The 25,816-nt window shown below is 44.7% G+C and overlaps 1 protein-coding gene across 6 annotated transcripts in view; it reads left to right on the top strand.

The window, feature by feature from the left end:
• LOC124231397 (heat shock factor 2-binding protein) overlaps window positions 1–20,921 on the top strand; it is a 107,186-nt gene extending 86,265 nt beyond the window's left edge. For all 6 annotated transcript variants that reach the window (XM_046648182.1, XM_046648183.1, XM_046648184.1 and 3 more), the window contains one exon: window positions 19,717–20,921. In XM_046648182.1, the coding sequence (XP_046504138.1) occupies window positions 19,717–19,925 (209 nt within the window). In that variant the 3' untranslated portion in view covers window positions 19,926–20,921. The remainder of the gene's footprint in view (window positions 1–19,716) is intronic.
• The last annotated feature ends 4,895 nt before the right edge of the window (window positions 20,922–25,816 follow it).

Genomic DNA, 25,816 nt, shown 5'->3' with positions numbered 1-25,816 from the left:
AGCGTGGTGAGCCGTCCATCAGGCCAGGGCCTGCCCCTGCTCAGAGTACTGTCCTGAGTCTTCACAGCCGTCTCGAGGCCTCGGTGTCTCCCTGACCTCCTCTCCTGACACTTCGGCATCCTCAGCTGCACTCCACACACGCACTGCGGCCCTTGTCGCTCCACATGCTCATTGCCCAGGGCTGCTGGAGGGCCTTCCACTGCTTTCCGTGGCCTGTGATGCTCCGCTTGCAGATCTCTGCGTGGCTCGTCCTTCACTTCACTCAGGTCTCCACTCAAATACCTGAAGAGTGGCCCCACCTCGTCTCTCCAACCCTTCACGCCATTCCGTCTTTATTTGTATTATGTGACATAGGCCATTCTGTCTGTTTGTTGTCAGTGTCTCCACCTGCATATAAGCTCCATGAGGGAAGAACTCATCTCGTTCACTTCTGAGCCTCCAGTTCCTAGGAGGGGGCCGGGAGCTCGGTGAACACCTGTCGTAAATGAGCTGCCCCAGTGCTCCAAGCTGCAGCACCCCTGCCCGTGGCACGAGCCGCCATGGGATGGGTGAGGCCCCTACACCGTGGGGATGGGTAAGGCCCTCTGCTGCCACGGACGCAGGGAAAGCCCCTTCTCACCAGCAGGCTCTGCGGAGGGGCTGCTGAGCCCCAGCAGTGTAATTTGTGAGACAAAAGAAATACAGTCTCTAGTCTCTACTCTCTTACCTAGTTAGAGGTTAAAAAAAAAAAGTTCCAGGCCATTAACAAGCAGCAGATCAGAAAGTACAAATGTGAGTCCGTTTGTAGCACTCACCACGGGACGCTGAAGCAGGAGTGGTCTGACTTGGGGACGGGATGTCTGGAAGGGCTCCCTAGAGAGTGGTTTCAGGCTGCATGTTGAGGGTCTGAATGTAACACATCAACCATTTAGATCACGATGAGATGAACTGGTGAAACTTTATGTAGTAGGCTACTTCGTATTTCTCAGTTTTTCTTTCCATAACTCAAAGAAATGGTATAACTGCAGCCTTTCCAAATTAAAACTCCCTCATAATGGATGTGCACATCTTGGCTTCTTCCATCAGCTCATCTGTTTCTGAATTACACTCTAGCAGCAGATTCCTCACTTCCCTCTTCCCAAAATCACTTGTCGACTTTTTCAACACGATACTTTAGACAACAGATCGCACACAGAGAGAAGTGGAAAAGGTGTTACTTAGCCCAGCTGGGAATTTGCTTCTTCTGTAAAATGCACTCGTGTAGCAGACGGGTCAGCTCTCATGTACATGTCGAGCCTGAATCACAACCGGATTCGTCCTGCTCAACACGCGCCAGAGTGCACTGAGGAGGAAGGTGGGCACGGATCTTAGTTCAGGGCCAGTCTTCCTCAGCAAAGAGAGGAGGATTGGCAACAGCTCAGGGCTAATCTTCCTCAAAAAAAAAAAATTAAAAAAAATCCATTGAAATAAGCAGGTGTCAGTAGCCATAAAAGAAATACCACTGGCAAAGACAGAATTCTCAGAATGGTGCATCATCTCTTACATGGAGACAACACATAATTTTCCAATTTCAGATTCAGTGTAGGTTTAACTGATAAATTTGGCATAGCCCGGGAGAAAACACACAAGCTCAGGCACAGGGTTTGTAATCAGAGGGCTGGGATGTAAGCACCAAATACGGTACTTCCTAACTGACTGGCCTTCTCAGGGAAGGTATTCACATGCTTCTGGGCCACCGTTTCCTCCTCGATAAACTGGAACGTATACCCGTTTCCGAGAGTTTTACAGAGCACGTTAGCTGGCGCGTGGAAATGCGTGCTGGGCGCAGTAATACTCCGTGACTGAAGCCGTGAGGACTCTCGCTGGCTGTTGCGCTTCCTTCTGCCGTGCGGATTCTCACACACCTATGGCCCCATGGGATTTAGGCATCTTCTCCGAAAGATCTTTTCGAGAGTTACCTTCTGGTTTAGTTTCCGGGGAAAATTCAGTTTATAGGTAGTAAATTTTAAAGATGAGAGTTTGTGCCATCAAATATGTTTTTGTGTACTGCGATAACACAGTGTGGGGAGGAGCAGAGGTGGGACTGTGAAGAGGAGGCGGTGGGCGCACACTGCCTGCTCCTACGTGCCTTTGGAGGAGGAGGATGGCCATGACCCCAAGGGAAACACGAAGCTACCAGATTTCCTCATGTCGTCACTGTCGTTATTGGACTTTCACCCTCACACGACGAGGAAAAAGATTGGAAGAAAAACACGAAAGTACCAGTGGGACCTGTGGGACAACATCAAGCTTGTCAGTAGAGTCTTAGAAGGAGAGTAGGGGGAAGACACTAAAAAATTTGAAGAAATCATGGCCCAAAATGTCCAAATTTGAGGTAAACTATAAACCTACAGATCTAAGGAGAGAAAACTACACCAAAGCACCTCATAATCAAATGGCAGAAAACCAGCGGCAAAGAGAAACTGCTAAACGCAACAAGGGGAAAGCACGCTGGGTAGAGAGGAACAGAGGTGAGAAGGGCAGCGGGCTCCTTGGCAGAGACCACGCGGGCGAGGACCCCAGGGCAGCACCGTGCAAGTCGTGACAGAAAACCCTGCACCCAGCAGGAGGGCCTTCCGGAAATAATGAGGACGGGACACCTGTCAGACAGCCCGAAGCCGAGGGAACGCTCTGTCAGCACACCTGCCCTCAGGAAGTGTTCTCCCGGCGGAAGGAAAATGAGACCAGGTGGGTCTCGGGATCTACACGGAGGAAAGGGGAGCGCCAGCAACGTCAGATATGTGGGTATTTTTCTTCGTATCTTTTCAAAGACTTTAAAAGGTAGCTGTTTAAAGTGAAAATAATAAAAATGTATTTTGAGGTATTCAACATATGTACGACAACAATTGCCAAAGGATGGAAGGGGAAAATGGCGTGTGTGTAGGCTGCTCGCACGGCATGTAAGCAGTGTGATGTGTTTTGAAGGTAGACTGTGGAAAGTTAAACGTATGTATTTTATACCCTAGGGTAACACTAAAAGAAAAATTTAAAAATCAAAGAGGTACAGCCAATAATGGAGATAAAATGGAATCACAAAATAATGCTAAGTTAATCCAAAAGAAAGCAGACATTGAAGGGAAAAAAGAACAAGGAACAGATAAGACAAGTAGAAAACAAATAGCAGGAGGACAGATTTAAATCCACGTAAGTTAATAATCACATTAAATGTAAATGATCTGTAAATGGCTTGGGGTTCACAGGTTTGGATCCCGGATGTGGACCTACACACCACTCATCAAGCCATGTTGTGGTGGCATCCCACACACAAAATAGAGGAAGACTGGCACAGATGTTAGCTCAGGGACAGACTTCCTCAGGCAAAAAGAGGAATACTGGCAACAGATGTTAGCTCAAGGCCAATCTTCCTCACCAGAAAAAAAAAAGGTAGAGATTGTCAAATTAAAAGTACAAGACTTGGGCTGGCCCAGTCGCGTAGCGGTTAAGTGTGCACGTTCCACTTTGGCGGCCTGGGGTTCGCCGGTTCGGATCCCAGGCGTGGACATGGCACCGCTTGGCACACCATGCTGTGGTAAGCATCCCACATATAAAGTAGAGGAAGATGGGCACGGATGTTAGCTCAGGGCCAGTCTTCCTCAGCAAAAAGAGGAGGATTGGCAGCAGATGTTAGCTTAGGGCTAATCTTCCTCAAAAAAAAAAACAACAACATAAAAGTACAAGACTTACCTGGTGGCATAGTGGTTAAGTTCGTGTGCTCCGCTTCTATGGTCCAGGGTTTGCAGCTTCAGATCCCACGTGCAGATCTAGCACTGCTCATCAAGCCATATAGTAGCAGCATGCCAATAAAATAGAGGAAGATTGTCACAGATGTTAGCTCAGGACCAATCTCCCTCACAAAAAAAATAAAGAAACGTAAAAAAGAAAGAAAAATACAGGGCCTAACTGTATGCTGTTTACGAGAAAGCCACATTAAATATAAAGATGTGTAGGTTAGGGGCCGACCTGCTGGCACAGCAGTTAAGTTCGCATGTTCTGCTTCTCAGCGGCCTGGGGTTCACCGGTTTGGACCCCGGCTGCGGACATGGCACTGCTTGGCAAAAGCCATGCTGTGGTAGGTGTCCCATGTATAAAGTAGAGGAAGATAGGCATGGATGTTAGCTCAGGGCCAGTCTTCCTCAGCAAAAAGAGGACTGGCAGTAGTTAGCTCAGGGCTAATCTTCCTCAAAAAAAAAAAAAAAAAAGACGTGTAGGTTAAAGGATGGAAATGTATTTTAAAATATTTTATATATATATCAATATTACATATATAAAATGTATACGTATATATATGTATATAAAAAACATACACGAAAACTAGTTCAAGGAAAGCTGCAGTGGCTCTCCTGACATCAGGCAAAGTAGAATTCAGTGGAGGGATTATTGGCAGGGGTGAGTGAGGACATTTTGTAATGGTAAAGGAGTCAATTCATTAAGAGAGCGTGACATTCTCAAATGTGTATGCACTTAGTGACAGAGCTTCAAAACACGTGGAGTGAAAACTGACAGAGCTGAATGGAAAAATGAACAAATCACAATGACGGTCAAGATTTTGACATCTCTCTCGATAGGAGATAGAACAGGCAGACAGAAAATCCGTCAGGATGGAGAAGACTGAACATCGCCAGCCCACTTGAGAGCAGCGGCGTCTGTAGAAGGCACCACCCAGAACAGTGGAATACACGTTCTTTCCAGGAGCGCCTGGGGCATTGACAAGACGCACCGCATTTTGGGCTGTAAAACAAGTCTCAATAAATTTAAAAGGATTGGAATCATACATGATATGTTTCCTGACCATAGTGGAATTAAATTGGAAGTCAATACTAGAAATCTAATTAAATTAGAAATCAAAATTAGAAAGATATCTGGAAAATCTCCAAATATTTGGAAATTAGGTAAGTCAATTTAAGTTAGAACATGTGCCATACAGCGTATTGAAGACTAAGGTGGTGTCACAAAGTCAAATAAATGACTGGTCTCACCATTCTCTAAGAGTTAGAAACGCTTTATGTACTACATGATGTTGTATACTATATTAGTCATGCATAATAGATTATCCCTATATATGCAAAACGTAAAGATGCATAAGCATTCTCTTCATTGCAAATTAACCAGGGATCCTCACGCCGTCACCAGATACGACTGCAGACCCTGGAAGACTTGCGAAGTCTCTGTGCAGCAGGCTTCGCGCCCCACCATGCTCTGTGAAGGCTCCTGGCCTTACACCACCCTTCCAGAACTCCTCTCCTTAATTGCTGCCTCCCTCGGGCTTGCTCACTCCTCCCCCATCTTCCGCCGTTCACAACTCCCGGGATGCTCCCTCTGCTCTTTCTACCCCTCGCCCTGCACACAGCCCCTCTCCCCGCAGCTCCACTGATTCTGCTTTTCCCCAGGAACCCAGGGACATGTAGACATGAGATCTAATGGCCTTACTCAGTCCTCAGCCTCTTGATCTTGTTTTCTCTCCTCAGGCTCTTGAATGCCGCCCTGGCTCAGCTCAGCTCCTTTGCTGGAGCAGCTGTGAAGCCATCACAGGCTCTGCTTTCCCTTGCTGTAGCCTAACGGAGAGGACACGTCAAGGCTCAGCCTTCCCCACCTCAGTTCTGGGCACCAGCTGTGCCTGTAATTAGTAGGTGCTCACTAATGTTTAGGTAGTTAATGAATGAATCAATGAGTGAACACAAGAATGACTTGTTCCCCCAAAAGTCGCCTGCCACTTCCCTGCGTGGGTGAGCAAAGCAGGGTTTGATTCTGGTTCCCTCCACTTGCTAGCACAGTGACTCCAGAAAAACCACTTTCTGAACGCCACTGTCCACTGTGACGGGGTGAACGAGGCCCACTCAGCACGCGGCTGGGAGGGTGAGTCCTGCGTGCACCGGGCCTGGGGCTCCTGCACACGCAAGTGCTCTGTAAACTGGCTGTGCAATGTGCGGTCCAGGGGACACAGGTTCTCCCAAGAACTTGTAAGTAACGCTGCCTTCTCAAAGTGCAATGAGGAAAGCCCAGATACTTAGAATGTACAAATTAGGGACCTAACTGAAAACAGATAGGTAGAGAGTTGTGGACCTTGTTGCCTCCTCCAGAGACCAGAGCAAAGTTCTTTCCTTCACCTGATGGAACACGGATGTGCCTCAGACTCCGGGTCTCTGCTGAGCAGCAAGCAGGGAACGGGACTCGGTGTCTGCCCTCACAGGGCACAGACAGTGTGGCTGTGGTGGTGGGCACCCCGGTGGGACCCCGTCCGCTGGACCGTGGCATGAGGTCACAGAGAGACAGCGTTGGGGAGGGTGCTGAGGACTGTCCAGGACGGGAGCCCCTCACTGGAGCCGAGTGCCATGCTGAGGGACGGGGCGACTCCCCAGGCATCTGGGCTTATCTCCCTCTACACTCCGTACATCCTTCCCTCTGCTCTGATTCCTGAGCTTTGGAGGCAACTTTGTGATGGGTAGTTTGGGTTGCTAGGGAGACAGAAACTTGGAAGAAGGTGCCCTTGATGGGGACGAGAGCATCCCAGTCACCAGCAGTGACTGCCCCAAGGTCAAGTTCTGTGCTAGCCCCTTACTCCATAAACCTCAGTTTCTATGAGTGAGCATGACCCGAGGCAGCCTTTCCTTGTCCAGATCATTCTGGGGCCGTAAAGGAGGGCGGAGGCCCAGACTATGGGCCCAGCAGGTCTCGTAGCAGACTGCCATTCCCAAACCTTCCCCTGGACAACATCACAGTCACTTCACTGTGCCCTTTCAACCTGCGATTCTGTTTAGCACCTAAATGTGACGAAAACAATCCTCCATCCTTTTATCAGTCTGTTGCCACACACTGGCTGACTCCTCTGAAGACACTGAGCACATCTAGAGTTGCATGTTTACCTTGAGAGTAACAGTTCTCAACACCTTTTTCTGAGTTAAAAAACCCTCAAAAATTCTGATAAATCCTCTGCTAACCCAACATAACTACCCCCCCCCCCCCCCCCGCCCCCAATTACAAGGCTGTGTCTCTTGGATGAAGTCGGCAATCTGCTGGACAGATCCTGGTTCCCTGCTGGGAGAGGCCCCCTCTCCTCAGCCCCTCGGGACTGCGGGAGCATGGCCAAGTGAGAGCTGCTTCGCCCTCTTTCCTGCTGGGGGTGGCAGAGGAGAGCCAGCAAGACGAGCCAGCAGACACAGAGCTCTCGCATCCTGCTCTAAGCCCTTCTACCCCCGGGCCTCAGGAGACCACGGGGATGCACAAGGGTGATGGAAGTGCGGGGGCGGTGTGAGGTCTTCCCTCCCCTTCCTCCCTTCTGGTGGGATTCACCATTACAAGTTCACCAAGGGCCCATGTGGCCACAATGGGCTCCTGGTGGGGACAGTAGGGTGAAGTTTTGTCTGTGTAGTTTGGAAATTGCTGTTTATGGAGTGCTAACTGTGTACCAAGCATTTTGATAGACACTTTCACGTGGCTCCTCATTTAGTCTTTACAGTAACAATGTAGATGATTTAAATCTTCAGTTTATAGATGAGAAAATGAAGGCCCAGCAAGCCTTTAAGTAACTTTTCTAGGATGGCAGTGGTGAGTGACTCCAAATTGCTTGTCTCACCTCTGTATGCTGCTGCTGTGCTCTGGCATGGAGATAAAGTCTTAGCTCATGCTTTAGCTTATGCATTTAATATATGCATTTTTTTTAAACAAAGGTAATTAACCAGATAATTAAGTGTGAGCATGTGTCAGCATGTGTGTGAGCGTGTGTCTGAGCTGTGCTTTAAGGAGCCAGGTAGCTGTCAGGAAATATGAGTTTGGTGTTTTCTTTGTGTCACTGTGAGCGCCTGTGTTGGAGAGATGTGGCATTGGGAGTCATTGCCTGTGACAACAGCTGTCGTAGGGTGTGGAGTTAGGGATGTCTCAGTGCCATGTCCTTGTCCTCTGGTCCTTAATTAGCCACAGCTTAGTTCTCAGAGTACTGTTTTGTTCTGTCCTTCCTTCCCCTCCCCAGTTGAGGTAGATGTGGGGTAGATGGAAACACCTGTCACCATCTAGGGAACCAGCATCCCTTAACCCGTAGAGCTAACTGGATGGGGATGATGAGTGTGTATATGGAGAATAGGGAGGGGGAGAGGAGGTGAGCAAGGAGGGAGTTCTTGGACCTTCCTTCCTGTCAGAGGGAGGGTTGTGTGTGTCAGGGGCTTCTGTCTAGGGAACCTAGGCCAGCACACACCAGCTTTAGGGTAAAACATTTCAGGTCTCCTTGTGTTCAAAGAAATGCAACTTACAAATTCCTAATCATCCTATTGAAATATGGTGACATCCTAACCTTTCAGTCTGGATTTTTCCACAAATCCATGCAGATAGTAACAGGGAAGAGCGTTGCCTGCCGCTAATGATGATCCGTCTTTGGCCAGCAGTAAATCCTCCATGCTGGTGCCTGGGCCTGGTGTGGGCACACGTGTGTTGAGTTGCACACCTTGTGGAGCCACTTATTTCTCAGCTGTTCAGCGTGGGGGTAATGTGGTTATTTAAGCCTAGCTGCAGGCCCTGTTCCAGTGCTGCTGCTGCTGCTGACGGGTGTGACTGAGTGAGCTGCGTGCTTATTAGAGACGTTTGTCTGTGACGATGCCTGTGACTTGAGAGCTCAGAGCTGTGGAGGATGTCACTCAGGGAAGCTCTGTGGTTACCTGGTTAAAACTGCGTTCCCAGTTTATAGCTGTTAGTGGCTCTGTTAGCACAGCTTCTCCTCCCCTACACTCCCCCTCCCCACTCCCAAGTGATTTAAATATTATGGACAGTCACAAGAAATCTGTCTACTGTCTGGGAGGAACATTGTATGTGCAGTGATTCTGCGTCCATCCAAGCTCTTGGTAGGACTTGGTGAGGAGAAAATGGCTCCAAAATGTCAAGAGGGGACTAAATTGATGAAAATGTGGGAAAAACCCAAGCAGAATATGATTTCATTTGTTTTGATTTGCCTGGGCTTTAATAATGAAATAATGCTTTTTTAAAATGTTTGGTCCCATGTGTATGATTTTCAAAAACATGCAAAACTAATCTATAGTGATAGAAATCAGGACATCAGTTGCTTAGGAGTAGAATTGACTAGAAGGGAGGGGGCATGAGGGAGCTTCATGGTGACGGAAATGTTCTGTATCTTGTTAGGATTATGTTTTCTATGGGTGTATACATTTGTCAAAACTTTTGAATTGTACATAGAAGATTTATGCAGTTTACCCTGAGTAAATTTTAACCTCATTTTGACAAGACCATCCAAGAAACATACTTTTATTTACGTAATTTTACATTAAATGTAACTAATCCCTATCTACTGGTGTCAACTTTTTTACAGTTCAAGTGAAGGATAGAAGCTTTACCTTCCTTCATATAATCCCATTTCATCTAAAATTGTCTTAAATATTCCCTCTAAATACGTTGGGAACCATATGAGACACTAGAATAATTTTTACTTCAACCAACAAACATAATTTAGAGAAATCAAGAGAAGAATTGGAGTGTGTACGTACCCTTATTTTTATTCTTTCCTCCTTCTTGATGTTCCAAGGTTCTTTCTTTTATCATTTCCTTTCTGTTTAGAGAACTTCCTTTAGCTATTCTCTCTTCTGTTTCTTCTTTTAGATTTGCAGAAAAGTTACGGAAATTGTATGGAATACCCCTCACCAAGCTTCCCCTAATGTTAACATCCTACATAACCGTAGAATAGTTTTTGAAACAGGAAATTAACATTGGTACACCTTTATTACCTAATCTTCAGCCCTAATTCAAGTTTTGCCAGTTTTCCCACTAATCTCCTTTTCCTGAAAACAGCTTTGAGATGTAATTCACGTACCATGAGATTCAACCATTTACAGTGTATAATTCAGTCATTTTTAGTATGTTCATAGAGTTGTGCAACCATGACCACCATCTAATTTTAGAATATGTTTATCACTACCAATAGGAACCCCCCATACCCCTTAGCAGTCCCCATTCTCCTTTCCACTCAGCCCCTGGAAACCGCTCATCTGCTTTCTGTCTCTACTGATTTACCTATTCTGGGCAATTCATAAAATTGGAATTTTTATTTTAGGCTTTTGTGTCTGGCTTCTTTCATTTAGCGTGTTTTCAAGGATCATCCATGTTGTAGCATGTGTCACTACTTCATTCCTTCTCATTGCCAAATAAATATTCCATCATGTAGAAGCACCACATTTTGTTTATCCATTTGTCACTTGATGGACTTTTGGGCTGTGTTATGAATTGTCAAATTAACACTTCTTAACTGAAGCACAGGTTGCCGGATGGTGAGCTGCAGTTCAATAATAGCCCACAAGAAGAACTGAAAAAGAGAAGTTCATTACTCACAGGTCCTGGAGGAAGTACACAGCGTGCCTTGAGGGACCACACAGGGAGGTCAAGGCAGAGTGCAGACAGAGACAGGCCCCAGGGCACATGCGTTTTTGAGGGTCTGTTGGTGAAGTGCTTTGGGGTTCCCAGGCTACAGCTGAATTGGTCAATTCAAACCAAAAGACTGCAGTTTTGGTAAGCCCCATGGGGGTCTTATCTAAGGGGCACATAAGGGAAAGGCTCTGGGAGGCAGGGGAGATTGTTGATCACAAGGGCTATTGGAGAAATCACTTCAGGGACTTATATTTGCTTTGGACTCTGTGGCTGTTATTTAGGGCATGTGCTTGTGTCAGGGGCCAAGTGTCAGTTGAAGGTCCCTGCAGACCATTTGGCCAAACAAAATGGATGTCAAGGCAGCAATGCCATGGAGTAGGTGAGCTAAACTCTCGATAGGCTGTTACTGAATAATGCTGCTTTGAACATTTCTGTGCAGGTTTTTGTGTAGTCCAGCCATTCTTTTAGTGTAGATCTGCTGGCAACAGATTCTCTTAGTTTTTCTTCATCTGTCAATGTTTTGAACTCCCCTTCATCTCTGAAGGACATTTTCCCTGGGTGTAGGATTCTGGGTTGCCAGTTCTTTTCTTTGAACACATGGAAAATGTTGTGCCACTTCCTTCTGGCCTCCATGGTTTCTGATGAGAAATCCAGTATTGTTGAATTATTTTTCTCCCATAAGTGAGGTGTCATTTCTCTCTTGCTGCTTTTAAGATTTTTTTCTTTGTATTTAGTTTTCAGAAGTTTTGCTGTAATGTGTCTTGGTGTAGATTTCTTGAGGTCTATCCCACTTGGCTTTTGCTCAGCTTGTTGGATCTGTATGTTTCTGTCTTGCCAAAGAGCGTAAAATTTCAGCCATTATTTCTTAGAGTATTTTCCAGCCCTGCCAACTTTCTGTCTCTTTCCAGAACTGCAATGACATGAATGTTAGATCTTTGTTATGGTTCCACTGGACCCAGAAGCTCTGTTCATTTTCTTTTTCAGTCTATTTTCTGTCATTCAGATTGGGTAATTTCTCTTGTCCCATTGTCCAGTTCACTGATTGTTTGCTCTGGCCCCTCCATTCTTCTCCACCAAGTTTTTCATTTCAGTTACTATATTTTTCAGTTCTAACATTTCATTTTGTTCTTCTTTGTATCTTCTCTTTGCTGAGACTTGAAGTTTTTTCATTTGTTTCCAGGAGGTTATGGTTGCTCATTGAAGAACCTTTTTTATGACTGCTGAAAAACCCTCCCCAGATAATTGTAACACCTGTGTCATCCCTGTGTTGGGGCAGGTGAATGCCTTTTCTCATTCAAGTTGCTACACCCATTTCCAAACCCATAATTGAGCCATCTATTGGAATCTTTTCAGTCTCAAATAATAAGTTTTTCCATGATTAATTTAAAAGAGAAATTGTATAGTTATCACTCAGAATTTGCTAATCTGTGGCCCAAACAGACCCGAGTTCTGTGTTATCTCCTGCTTGTGCAGTTTGGGTGCATCAGCCATTTGCCTTCCCTTCGTCTGTATTCTCTTCAAATGCTGTCACTGAGCTGACCGTGTTTCCTTCTGGTGACATCATCATGAAGTTATTCCCGGTGGCTGCATCCTTAACTACATTTGTCTCATTTATGACTTCCAGTGGCTCGTTTTATTTTACCCTCTTTTGAGGGCTTCATAGCTGTCTCTTCAGCTTGCCTAATTATTTTGTTTGTTCTGAAATGTCCTTATAATTTGTATTACGTCAACCTTAGCCACATAAAATACAATCTTTTAAGTCGTTCAGCAAATACTTATTGTATTGGGGATGGAATGATGAGCAAGACAGACAAGGTCGTTGCTTTCCTGAAGCTTTTGAAGCCTAGTACCTGAGGATTACTGTAAATGCTCAATAAGAACATGATTACCTTTTGACCTTGTTCCCAAGACAGACATAGATGAAAAGAAATTAATCTTGTCAACTTGCTGTTTTCTTGTTTAACCTGAGAGGTGACTCAAGGGTCACGAGGATTTGTGAGCTTGTTTTACAGAAGAAAAAGAATACCTTCAAGGAAGTTAACGTCACCAAATAAGCAGTGCCCAGCTTCTGTTGACACCAGAAGTCAGATTGCCCAAGGGCTGATCTGGAGTGAAAGAAACGAAGATTACTCCTTTGTTTCTCCAAACTCCTCCTGCCAAGCCCCTAGCTCTGTAAAAGCCCCTGCTTTCTTCTCTGTTAAGGCGGATTTCAGAAAACCCATCCTCCTGCCTTCTTGTCTTGGCCATTAGAATAAACCTTTCTCCTTCTCCAAGCACTGATGTCTCAGTGATGGGCTCACTGCTTATCAGACACACAAACTTGAGATTAAGGTTTGGTACCACTTTGAGTCTAGTTGGGGAGGAGCGAAGATAACTTCATAGAATAAATGGTATGCAGAGAATTTAAATAGGGTGATGGGTGACAGAGTGAGTGGGTAGTAACTTTACACTGGGTGGGAAGGGACGAGCTCTCTGAGGAGATGATATTTAAGCTGAAATTTGATTATTTTGTAGACTTTCCACCTCTCTGTTTTCATTACCCTTCTGTTCTTGCATGTTGTACACTTCTTCCATTAGAGCCTGTTATGGGCTGAATTGTTGAAAATTCATATGTTAAAGCCCTAACCCTGAGTGTCTCCGAATGTGACTGTATTTGGAAATGGGGCCTTTAATGAGATAATTAAGTAAAAATGAGGCCGTTAGGTTGGATCCTAATCCAGTCTGACAGGTGTCCTTGCAAGAAGAGATTAGGACACACAGATGCTAGGGATGTGTGAACACAGAGAGCAGGCCATCTGCACGAGAGGAGAGAGGCCTCAGGGGAGCCAACCCTGCTGACCCCGTGATCTTGAACCTCCAGCCTCCAGCACTATGAGAAAATAACTGCCTGTTGTGCAAACTCCCCGGTCTGTGGCATTTGTTACGGCAGCCGAGCTAAGGCAGAGCCCTTAGCATGCTGACCACAGGTATGTTAAATTCCCTGTCTGATAATTCCAACATCTCTGTCTTATCTGAGTCTAGTTCTGATGCTTGATTGGTCTCTTCAGACTTCATTTCTTTCCTTTTAGCATGCGTTGTAATTTTTGGTTGAAGGCTAGGTATTATTTATTGGGTAACAGGAACTGAGATAAACAGGCGTCAGTGTGAGGTGTTATGTTAGTCTGGCAGGGGTTGGGCAGTGTTGAATATAGGTTCCAGAGGCTTCATATTCCTCTGTCGTCCTTGCGCTTTCTCACCTGTTGCCTCTGAGTTTCCCTGACAACCCACCTTAGATGGAGCCTGCATCTTGCAGTCTCCCAGCTGTAATCCTCTGTGTTTATAGTTCCTGCTGTGTGTGCCATGTCTGGTGATCCCTGTTAGTATGAGTTAAGGTGTGTGAGAGGAGGGCAAGTGTTCTGTCATCTTATGATTAAATCTTGGTCTTGTGGTGGCCTGTGTCTCTGGGCTCTAACCCTCACAAGTGTTTCTTAGCCCTCTCCCCTCCTTAGGTGAGTCAGGAACAGAAGAAGGGCCAAAGTGGGAGAATACCCTTCTCCTTGGGTGGGATAAGGCTTTGGTAAAGTCTTTTCTCCTGGAGAAATTCCCTTTGTTGTCGGAAGCACCCTGGCTGTATTGCATGATCTTTCTATCCCCTGCCGGAGCTGTGTGAGAACCTGATGGGGCTCTGGGAAGTCAAACTCAACTGTGGGGCCCCCCTAGACTGAACCCCCAGGAGTTTCTTACGTTCATAGTAGGCCACGCCCAGCTTTCAACAATTTGTCAAAATGATCATTTATGTGTTCTATTAGCTTATGGCTCTAGTGACTTCTGTTCCAGGGAAGCTGATCTTGGCTGTGACTCTCTGGGTTTACCTCTTTCTCTAGAATTTAGTGTGGCCATTACCTGAAACCTCAGTTCAATGATAGGTCCAAGAAAATATTTGATTTTTAGTTTGTTCTCCTTTTCTTGTTGTAAGGATGGGACTGACAATTTCCAAGCTCTTTACATGTTAAGACTGCTAAGCTGAGATTTGGAAGGATCAAAGTGTTTGGTGATTAGAGGAAGAGCATTCTGGGCAGAGTAGACATCTAGGACAAAAGGACTAAGCATATTTGGGAAACAGAGCAGGCCGATGTTACTGGTTCATGGTGAGGAGGGGCGAGTGATGTCCCATGAGCCTGGGGATGCAGGCTGGGCGAGGTCAGATGGGGCTTGGTCAAGGACCTGGGATTTCATCCTGGATGCAGTGAGGATCTGCTGGAGAGCAGGGAGGTGACATAATCTGATTTCCATTTACAAGGTTTCATTCTGACTGCAGTGTGGAAGATGGATAGGGATGGGAAGAGGAGAGAATGGAAGTACTAAATAAGAAAGCCACTGAGAAGGTGATTACTGTAGTCTAGGTGAGACAAGATAGCTTAGCTTGGGTGGTAGTTATGGATTTAGGGTGTGTTGGAAGTGGATTGGAGAGTCATCAGCAGATATGTGGAATTTGAAGCCATGGGAGTGGGTGAGGGGTCACCTAGGGAAAGTAAGTGCAGAGGGAAGCCCAGGACGGAGCCCTGGAGGACTCAAACGTCTAGAGGCCAGTTATAAGGAAGAGGATCTGGTGGAGGGGGACTGCTTTGGGAAACCAAGAAAAGAAAGTATGTCAAGGAGGAGGGCATGGTCAGCTGTGGCCAGAGAGGTCAGTTGAGATGAGAGTGGAACAGTGACAACATGGAGGTCATTGGTGACCTTGAGAGAAGCAGTCTCAGGGAGGGGGAGGTGATCGCAGCATGAGTCAGGCTGAAGGAAGCTATGTGAGGCGAAGCAGTGGCCGCAACGACAGCCACATCCTTCAGGCAGAGTCTCTGGGAAGGGAAGCAAAAACTGGGCAGTAACTGGAGGCCAATTTGGGGTCAAGGAGTATGATTTCCTTGCCTTCTTCCCTCTTCTTTGAAGTGTGTAAGCTCAAGGCTCATGGAGCTGCTGGACAAATCCATGTTCCTGGGTGCCCAAGGAGCATTGTGCACAGCCTAAGACATGGCTGACGTGGCCTGGGCTATGGTCCAGAATCCACAGAGGTGGGTGCTCCGAGGTGGCTGGCGAGCCTGTAGGAGGGAGGAGTGCATGTGAGCGTGTGTCCTGAGACTTTCACCACAATCGGGAAGTGCCTGACAGGAAACCTTGATTACATTTGAAGTCCATTGGCATTATCAAAAATTTTATCAGCAAATGAAAAGGAAGATCTGTTGGATCCTTTAAATATAATTTCAACTCTTATACATTTTGGATGGTTGTACAGTGATAAACAGTTAGTACAATGGTTTATCACCTGCATATGTGAACAGATAGCATCATTTTGGTTGTGAAGAATTTGAAGAGGTCATTATTACCTGTTCTCAATTAGGAATTGTGTGAAGTCATTTGAAACATAAAATATAATGTGAAGAATTATGGTCACAGAAATAAGTTTCTCATTAAATTGGATAATATTTTGTTTGAAAAACACTTAACCAAAGCAGATATACAAACGGCAAGAAAGCACACGAAAAGATGTGTCTTTTCAATTATTTTGCCTGTTTTTATTGGGTTGTTTGTTTTGTTATTATTGAGTTTTCAGAGATCTGTTTACATTCTGGATTCAGGGTTTCTTTTAATCAGATAGGTGTTTTGCAAATATTTTCTCCCAGTCCAGTGGGTTGTCCTTTCATTTCCTAACTGTATCTTTTGAAGAGGAGATTCTTTTAATTTTGATATAGTTTATCAATTTTTGGATTGTGCTTTTGGCCTTATACCTAAGAAATCTTTACCTAACTCAAGGTTGCAAAGATTTTCGCTTGTTTTCTTCTAGAAGTTTTATAGTTTTGTTTTTTACATTTAGATCTATTATCAACTTTTCTGTAATTTTTGTATGGATTGAAGTTCTTTGCTTTCCATGTGGGTGTTCAATTTTTCTAGCACTGTTTGTTGAAAAGGCTGTTCTTCCTTGATTGAATTGCATTTATACTTCTTTTGAGACTTAACCATGCTGTGGTCTGTTTCTGGGTTCTCTCATTCTGTTTCATTTATTGCTGTGTCTGTCCCTTCACTACTACCACGTTGTCTTGATAACTGTAAATCTTGAAATCTAGTACTCTGAGTCCTCCAGTGTTTTTCTTTTTGTAAATTATTTTGGCTGTCCTAATTCCTTTGCTTTTTTAAATAAATTTGAGAATCAGCTTGTTGATTTTTACAAAACATCCTACTGGGATTTTGATTCAGATTGCATTGAATATATAGATAAATTTGGGGAGATTTGCCATCTTAACAATATTGGGTCCTCTCATCCATAAACATACTGTGTCTCTCCATTTAAGTTGTCTTTGATTTCTTATGTCAGTGTTTTGTGGCTTTTCAGCTTAGAAATCTTGCACGTATTTTGTAAAGATTTATATCTAAATGTTTCATGGTTTTGGTGCTATTATAAATGATAGTCTTTGAAAAATTTCATTTCCAATTTATCAATAATATAAGGATACAGTTGATCTTTGTATGTTCACCTTGTATCCTGTGACCTTGCTCAACTCAGTTACTTCTAGTAGCTTTGTTGTAGATTCTTTGGGATTTTCTCTGTAGACAGCATATCTTCTGCAAATAGGAACAGTTTAATCTCTTCCTTTCCAAACTATAAACCTTCCATTTCTTTTTCTTGCCTTGGGTTAGGATCTCCAGTATGATTTTGAGTAGGAGTGGTGAAAATGGACAGCCTTGCCTTGTACCTGATCTTAGGGGAGAGGCATTCAGTCTTGTACCATTAAGAACAACATTAGCTGCATGTTTTTTGTAGATGCCCTTTATCAAGTTCAAGATGTTCCTTTTTCCAGTTTGCTGATAGTTTTTATTATGAATGAGAGTTGAATTTTGTCAAAGGCTTTTTCTGCATATATTAAGGTGATCATTTAGTTTTTCTTCTTTAGTCCATTGTCATGGTAAGCAACATTAATTGATTTACAAATGTTGACCCAACCCTGCGTTCTACAGTAGATATCTGTTGTTTATGAAGTATTATCCTTTCTGTATATTACTGGATTCAACTTGCTAACAATTTGTTTAGGATTTTTCTGTCTATATTTATAAGAGATATTGGCCTTTTCTTTTAATATCTTGCCTAGTTTGGTATTAGGGTAATCCTGGACTCATAAAAAAAAGTTGAGACTTATTCCCTCCTTTTCTGTTTTTGGAAGACTTGTGTAGAATTACCATTATTTCTTCTTTAAATGTTTGATAGGATTTGCCATGTTTGTATATATGTATGTTTGTCATGTATTTGTATGTATATATATATGTATGTGTATATATATATATATTTTTTTTTTTTAGTGAATTTTTGTGATTATGTCTTTCAAGGAATTTGATCCATTCCATTCAAGTTGTAAAATTTATGGGCACAAAGTTGTTGGCAATATTGTCTTATTATTCCTTTAATATCTGTAGGATCTATAGTGATGTTTCCTCTTTCATTCTTGATATTCGTAATTTGTGTCTGTCTTCTCTCTCTCTATTCTCTTTGTTTAATCTGGCTAGAGTTTTATCAACTTTATAGATTTTTTAAAAGGGGTCAGCTTTTTATTTTATTGATTTGTTCCTCGATTTTTTTTTGAAGATTGGCACCTGAGCTAACATCTGTTTCCGGTCTCTTTTTTCCCCCTTCTTCTTCTCCTCCCTTGCCAAAGCCCCCCAGTACAGGGTTGAATATTCTAGCTGTAAGTCCTTCTGGTTGTGCTGGATCACTTCACTATGGGCCTTTCATTTTCCTTGCTGTGTCATTGTAATTTCTGATTGAATGTTGGACATTGTGTTGGAGGCAGTGGAGCAGAGGTCAGCAAACTTTCCCTGTAATGGGCCAGATAGTAAATACTTTGGACTTTGAGGGCCACATCATGGTTTCTGTTGCATATTATTTTTCTATTTTTTTCTTTTTAAACAGCCCTTTAAAATATAAAACCGCTCTTAATTCATAGCCTGTGCAGAAACAGGGCATGGGTTGCATTTGGCCCCTGGGCCATGGTCGACCAACCTGTGTACTCGAAAACGAGGTAGGTAGTGTTTACTCCTAGAAACAGCCATACCTCTTGTTCTGCTGAGCTGTTAGTGTCAGGGGCTGAGCTGGGTTAGGGTTTTGTTGTTGCTGTGGTTACCTTCATGCACCGCTGACTTCAAATTTCTCCCCTTTCCTTGTGCTGAGGGTGGGGGCTGAGCTGCCAGAGTGTCTTCCTCAGGTCCTGCTCCACCCTCCACTGTTGGCCTTCCCTTTGGCTCTGTGCCTCAGAGGAGTCTCCTTCTGTCCTGTGTTCCTTCCCCAGCTGTGGACTGCTCTTCTGGCCTCTGGGTGTTTGCTGGGCTGCTAGTGGAGGACAGAGGGGAGTTCTCTGTTGTTTTGGCTTAGCTCCTGTCTCCTGTGTCTGGGTGGTGGACCTTCCCAGTGATGCTGTCCCGCTCCTGTGGCAGCCACACTCTGCCCTGTGTCTTTGGCAGGTGTTGTGCTAGAGGCAGTTTCCTTCCCCTCCCCTAAAGCAGGAAGAGGCTGATGGTCTGGGCCCAGGAAGGCCCTGCCTCCCCCGGGTAGGCTCTGGGCGGCGGTTCCCACGGAGGGTTTGTTCAGTCCGCTCTTTCAATCCACTTACTTCCTAAAGGGTTTTTTAAGTGTAGTGCTAAGAAAGAGGTACTGATTTGGAGCCTGGTTCCAATGACAATATGCAATTAAGAAGTGAATTAATGGCATGTTAAAGACTCCCAGGAGGAAGAACTGGTAAGGGGAGTTGGGTTCATCCTGGTTAAGGGTCATAACTGTGTTGGGCTCTCGTTTCAGCCTAGCTGTTTTTAGTGGCTGCTACAGTATAGGCAGGGCTACCAGGTGCTGGAGCTGCAAGGAGCATTTGCATGGAACAAAATGGAATACCCTGTGAACATTGCAGCCTGTGACTTTGTGGGACTCAGTTCCCCTGAATAGAGGCCCTATCTGTATGTAGGCTCTGAGGGGTTTGCTGCACTTGGAGTGAAAATGAAGTAATACCTTTTAAAACAATCTGACAAGTGGACAGAATTAGAACAAACAGCATGAAAAGCCCTCGTATTTTAGTTCAGCATTTTAAAATTACATGATTATGAGTAAGTTTTGAAGACAGGATGTTACTAAATAGTTGACAGTTGAGTTTTGTCATGCTGTTCTTATGAGCTCAGCTTTTACATCACGAAGTGATGCTGTTTCTGCGTCAGCTCATAGTGTTCTAAACTGTCAAACCTGTCGTTCAGAGAGGGCAAGCACCCCCGAGGGCCAGATTCTGCCCCAGGATTCGTGTGGAAGGCTGTTCTAACCAGAAGCATTACCTCTTCCCCCAGATCCAGATGCAGAGGTGTGTCTCCATGTATTGCGACTTGTCCAGTCTGTGGTTCTGGAACCAGAAGTCTTCTCGAAGTCCGCCTCCGAGTTCCGGAGCTCCCTGCCCCTGCAGCGCATCGTGGCCATGTCCAAGAGCCGCAACCCCCACCTGCAGACTGTGGCCCAGGAGCTCCTGGAAGACCTCCGTGCTCTGCAGCATGATGTGTAGGGGCACTTGGCGTGTCCCTTCCCCTTCCCCAGGTCCCCACTGTGTATTCTGAAACCGTCACCGTGTGCCATATGTTATAGATGGCAAAATGTGATTGCCTAGAGATGGGCCTGAATTGATATGTACCTCCCTCACTTCGTCCTGGAAGTGAACGTACTTTGGGTGGTTGGTTAATCTTGCCAAAGGGGAGCCTGAGAGAGACTCCTTCCTTCCAGAAAGGCCCGTGTCAGCTGTACCTGGAAGAGGGCCTTCTGAGAGCGGCTCCTGCTGCTCCGGAGACTTCCCCCGTAAGAATGGGAGATTAAATAACCATCTCCTCTGTTGGTCAGCATTTTCCTGAGACGCGCTTCTTTGACAAGTGATTCATTCTCTCTCTAGTAATTATAATGAGTGCCCCCAAATGCAGATGTACCTTTAAACCTTTTGGTGAACCTGCTATTTCAGATGACATTGGACATTTTAGTTCTTTATTTTTGTGGCTCTTTTATTTTTGAATAAAGGAAGTCAGAAGAGTCATTGATGTGCAACAACTATTGTTTTAGACATATCGTAAACTTGATACTAGGAAGTTGGCTATTACAGTGCATATGCTTGGTTTGTAGAAAAACTCGTTCCGTTCTTCTGGGTCCTTTGGCTGTAAACTCAGAAGTTCAGATTTTGTATCACAGATAACATGGAAAGATGCTCCTGGATTGGAGCGCATGCATTTGGTTGAACTTCCTTACATGATGTACACGGTGTGTCCAGGGTCCCCTCACCATATATCTCCTTCTCATCTTCACCCAGCCTGCTGCAGAGAACAAAGGAGGAGACACTTCACTTCTCACAGATAGCACGACGTGTGAGGGCGGGAGTTCCGCCTCAGTCACTCCTTAAAGTCACGTGAGGGAACGTGTTCCCTCCTTTCTTCTATGCTGCTTCCCCCTGTGAGATGCTGCGGGTCCTTGGACTCCGGGCGTCCTGTAAGAGAGGGAACAAATGCAGGCCTGCCCTTCCAGGGGACTTATGAACTGTTTCTGCTGTGTTTGACATTTTCGAGTGACTTCATGTTTCTGTTAAGTAGGTTTTTATGTGCAGTTTATGGCTGAGGCCGAATGAAGGAGCTTAGGGGAATGCACAGTTGCTTGGATTTCATGAGCCAACACATTGTGCAACACCAGTTACCAGAGCAGAGCAATGTTGTAAAAGGCACTTTAAAATTCAGGGAGGCAGAAGTTGGTCCATCTGTGCTGTGTAGTTCCATAGGTCCTGATTATTCGCTAATAAAATTGAGGATGTGTTTTTGTACTTTTTCTAGCCTGATGTTTTCTTTTTGGTTATTTGTTTGATAAGGTAACGGGAAATAGCTACTGTAATTAGTTTGTGCTGCCTCTAGAAATGCAGGGGTTTTTCCTGCCAAAGATGGGATCAGTGATATGTAGAGAGATATGAGACTGGGCCAAGCCTGTGAATGTTGCCTAGTTTAGCTAATTAGTAGATGGATGTGATTAAGAAGGATAAGTTGTTTTCTCCTAATTTTGAAATGCTAAGGATAACAAGAGTTCTTATGAAAACTCCTTCAGGAAGAAACATGACCAATGCGTGTTTTTAAAGTGTATCACAGGAAAAGTGCTGAAGGCCAATTCTAAGGAGTGACCAGTCTTTCTAATGTTTCTCCTCTTCATATGAAGGTCAAGAGGAAAACATGGGTTCTTTAATTTTTTTGCATTGAGAGATCCAAAGAAAACTCAGTTTAAAAAGTATATGTAAAAGCATGTACTGGGCAGCATTTGAGGGCACTTATGAATTTTAAAATCAGAAACACAAGCAGTAAAATGGTGCATATTTTCTTAAATTTAATTTTTAAAGAGTTCCTCTTACGTTTATTAAGTTGAGGAACTCTTTTTCTTCGTAGTGCCGTCAGTTTATACATAAAGGCAGGAAACCTGCCAGGCCAGGTCCCATCTCTTTTCTGTGAAGTCCCAAGGAAGCAGATCCTCGTTAGGATGCAGGTCAAGCAGAACTTTGTGGCCGGCGTTGGATGCCCTGTGTTGCTCGTGGCGTGAATTGGGATGAGCTTCATGCTGTAAGGGCTTCTTCTCATCCCAGATGTTTCTATAGCCCCTTGGCTTTCACTTATTCCAGAAGATTTTAAATTTAATTAGAGTTCCAAGCATAGCCGTACAAGTCTGAGACTTGAAGAAAATCAGCCCAAGGCTGGAAGTCAGACCATGGGCAAGGAGGGGTTTTAATAAAAGTTGTGAATGTGCCCATTACACGGATTCTACCAAACCTGCCATTTGCTACATTGCCATGACATTAATAAGAATGGAAAAGGTTGATAAATAGTTTTGTAGACTTACTGATTTCTGAGAAGTCCTGACGTTGAAGTTTGCTCTATTTCCTTCTGTGATGTAGAAGTTTAGACTGCCTTTTAAGGACTTCTCTAACCAGTGTATGATCTCGCGCATAGACCCTGATAGAGAGTGGGACACAGTCCAGGATTCAGCATTCTAGAGAGGGTGTGCCAGCTCAGACGGTGGAGCGAATGAGCCCGTTCAAAGGTCTTGGGGTACATTTCCAGTCCAGGCTCAGGTGGGGGTGGCAAAAGACAACTGGTACGCCTCCATCTTCACAGGGACTCGTCTTAAGGACCACGGCTGTCTCTCTGCTCTGAGAGTGTGCGCATTTAAATTTGTCTCCAAATGTAGAGTAAGATGTGGAATACGGAGTCCTTTGAATGTGTTAGTCGTGTTATAAAATGAAGACTCTTAGTGTCTGTTGTTTGTAATTCTTCAAGTTTTTTTTAAATTGTGGTAAAATTTACAACCATTTTTAAGTGTAGAATTCAGAGGCATTGTACATTCACAGTGCTGTGTAACCGTCACCACTATCCATTTCCAGGAGGTTTTATCGCACCAAACAGAAAATGCGTAGCCATTAAACAGTAACTCCTCATTCCCAACTGCCCTCCCCCTAGTTGCTGCTATCCTCTGTTCTACTTCCGTCTCTGAATTTGACTACTCCACGCACCTCACGTAAGTAGAATCAAAATATTTGTGCTTTTGGGTCTGGCTTATTTCACTCAACATAATGCCTTCAAGGTTCATCCACGTTGTTGCAGGTGTCAGAACTTTAGTCCTCATATGGCTGTATGATACTCCATTGTATCTGTGAACCCACACTTTGTTTATCGGTTCCTCTGTTGATGGACACGGGTTGTTTCCAGCTTTTGGCCATCAGGGATAATGCTGCAGTGAATATTGATGTACAAGTATCTGGTTGAGTCACTGCTTTCAAGTCTTTTGGGTGTATATGTAAACGTGAAATTGCTGTATCATATGGTAACTCTGTGTTTAACTATTAGAGGAACTTCCTCCTATTTTCCAACAGCTGCACCATTTTACATTCCCACTGGTAGCAGTGCACGAGGATGCCAGTTTCTCCACATCCTTGCCAACACTTGTTATTGTCTTTTTTTTTATTATAGCCATCCTAATGGATGTGGAGTGGTATCTTATTGTGATTTTGATTCCCTAATCAAAACCCTAATGACAATGATATTGAGCATTTTTTTAAAAATTTATTTTTATTTTTATTTATTTGGGTACTTTTGAGGAAGACTGACCCTGAGCTAACATCCGTGCCCATCTTCCTCTACTTTATGTGTGGGACGCCCACCACAGCATGGCTTGCCAAGCAGTGCCGTGTGTGCACCGGGATCCGAACCGGTGAACCCCAGGCTGCCAAAGCGGAATGTGCACACTTAACCGCTGTGCCACTGGGCCGGCCCCTGAGCGTTTTTTCATGTACTTATTGGCCATTTGTGTATCTTCTTTGGAGAAATGTCTATTCAAGTCCTTTGCCCATTTTTGCACTGGCTTGTTTGCTCTTCTTCTTCTTTTTTTTTGGTGAAGAAAATTGCCCCTGAGCTAACATTTGTGCCAGTCTTCCTCCATTTTGTATGTGGGACACCACCACAGCATGGCTTGGTAAGTGGTGTGTAGGTCTGTGCCCAGAATTTGAACCTGCACACCCCCAGCTGCCGAAGCGGAGCATGCAAACTTAACCACCATACCACCGGGCCAGCCCTGGTTATTTGCTTTTTGTTGCTGAGTTCCAGGTGTTCTTTATACATTCTGGATATTAATCCCTTGTCAGATATATGATTTGCAAATATTTGCTCCTGTTCTGTGTGTCGTCTTTTCATTCTGTTGATAGTGTTCTTTGACGTACAAGAGTTTTTAATTTTGATGTAGTCCAACTTGATCTGTTTTTTCTTTTGTTGCCTGTGCTTTTAATGTCATATCCAAGAAATCATTGCCAAGTTCGGGGTCATGGAGATTCCCCCATGTTTTCTCAGAACTAAGAGTTTATAGTTTTATCTCTTCAGTTTAGGTCTTTGGTCTATTTTGAGTTAATTTTTGTATGTGGTAAGAGTCCAACCTCATGTTTTTTGCATGTGGATATCCAGTTTTCCCAGCACCATTTGTTGAATTTTGTGATTGTCATTTGGCTTATGCTCATCATACTTTTAAAATATTTGGTTTGTTTCATGAAGAGCCTTTACCGTAAGGGTTTTAAGTTGTTCCCAATGGAGCTCCCTCGGCTGCTGCTTTCCCACTATGAATGTGTATTTAATGTTCTTAGAACTTACCTACCACAAAATGACTGTCAGAAAAGATGACTCCGGGTCGTATAGTTTATTGCATTTTTTAATTGAAGGCATATATGTAGCTCAACTTTTCAGAATAAATGGTTTTATGCAAACTCTTACTCTTGAATCTCTGGGAGAGAGTTCAGGAAGCAGGAAGAGTGGGTGCAAAGGGCCCAAAGCACCTGTTTGGGGCACGTTTGAAGACAGCAGGGAGTGTGCAGGCCACAGGAAGACTTTGTGGCTTGCTGTGTCACGATGGCAGATCGTTGGAGAGCAATGGGCAGGAGCAACATCTGATTTGCATTCTAAAATGTAAAAAAGCCAATTCTGTTTTTAAGATCGTTAGCTGACCATGCCCTCTGTCTTTAGCTGAGTGATCCTCTGCCAGCCCCCACCACTTAAGTGGCAGGAGTCTGAGATACCAAAACCGGTGACCAAGGAGTTTGTGTCCAAATGCACTTCCCCAGGGTGAAGCCTTCGCTCTCTCTGGGCGTCCCAGGCCAGCTTCTGTGGCTCCCAGCAAGCAGTCCTCGGACTCGTCACACTGAAGTCCGAAGTCCCTGTTCTCGTGGGAGCCAGTGCCTGCTTAACTGCCATGCACGTGTTGTCGCGCAGGGCCCGGGTGATACAGAGGTGACACGGCCCTGCCAGGATGGAGGAGAGTGCCTGCTCACTGCCAGCCCCACGTGGTCTGTGCCCTGCTGTCAGTCACTTGCACCATCAGCTCTCTTTCACTTGTCCCTGTGTCTGCTTGACTGCAGACCCTTAGAACAGTGGCTCTTAGCTATTGCCGAGTCATGGAGCACTTTGACAAGCCGATGAACATCTCCACACAAAACCGCGTGTAAGCACATATGTGCTTTCCTGTACAATTTCTGGGAGTTTGTGGGGACCTCTCTTCCCCCACCATGAGTAACTGGTAAGGACCCCTTGCCGTGGATGTGAGAGTCACACTTGTTGAATTCATGTGGCCTGGTGCAGTGCCAGGCATGGGAAGCATTAAGTGTCATGATTTCCGTGAGACAGTAGGGCCTCCCACATTAACGTCAGCCCTGTAGCTGGACACAAAGCATTTGGTTTCTTGGTGGCAGACAGGGCCTGTGTCCAGTTTGCCCCAGCTCAGTCCTCACAGCCACTTTCTGCGGGTGAGGGGATGAGCCCAGAGACGTTCAGCTGCTGCCCTGTGTCGACGAAAATAATCCATAACCAATCTATAAATGAAAATTTGGGTGAGTTTATTCTGAGCTGTAATCTG

This window comes from Equus quagga, chromosome 21 (assembly GCF_021613505.1).
Source record: "Equus quagga isolate Etosha38 chromosome 21, UCLA_HA_Equagga_1.0, whole genome shotgun sequence".
Lineage (NCBI taxonomy): Eukaryota > Metazoa > Chordata > Mammalia > Perissodactyla > Equidae > Equus > Equus quagga.
This window is presented reverse-complemented; position numbering and strand designations above follow the sequence as displayed.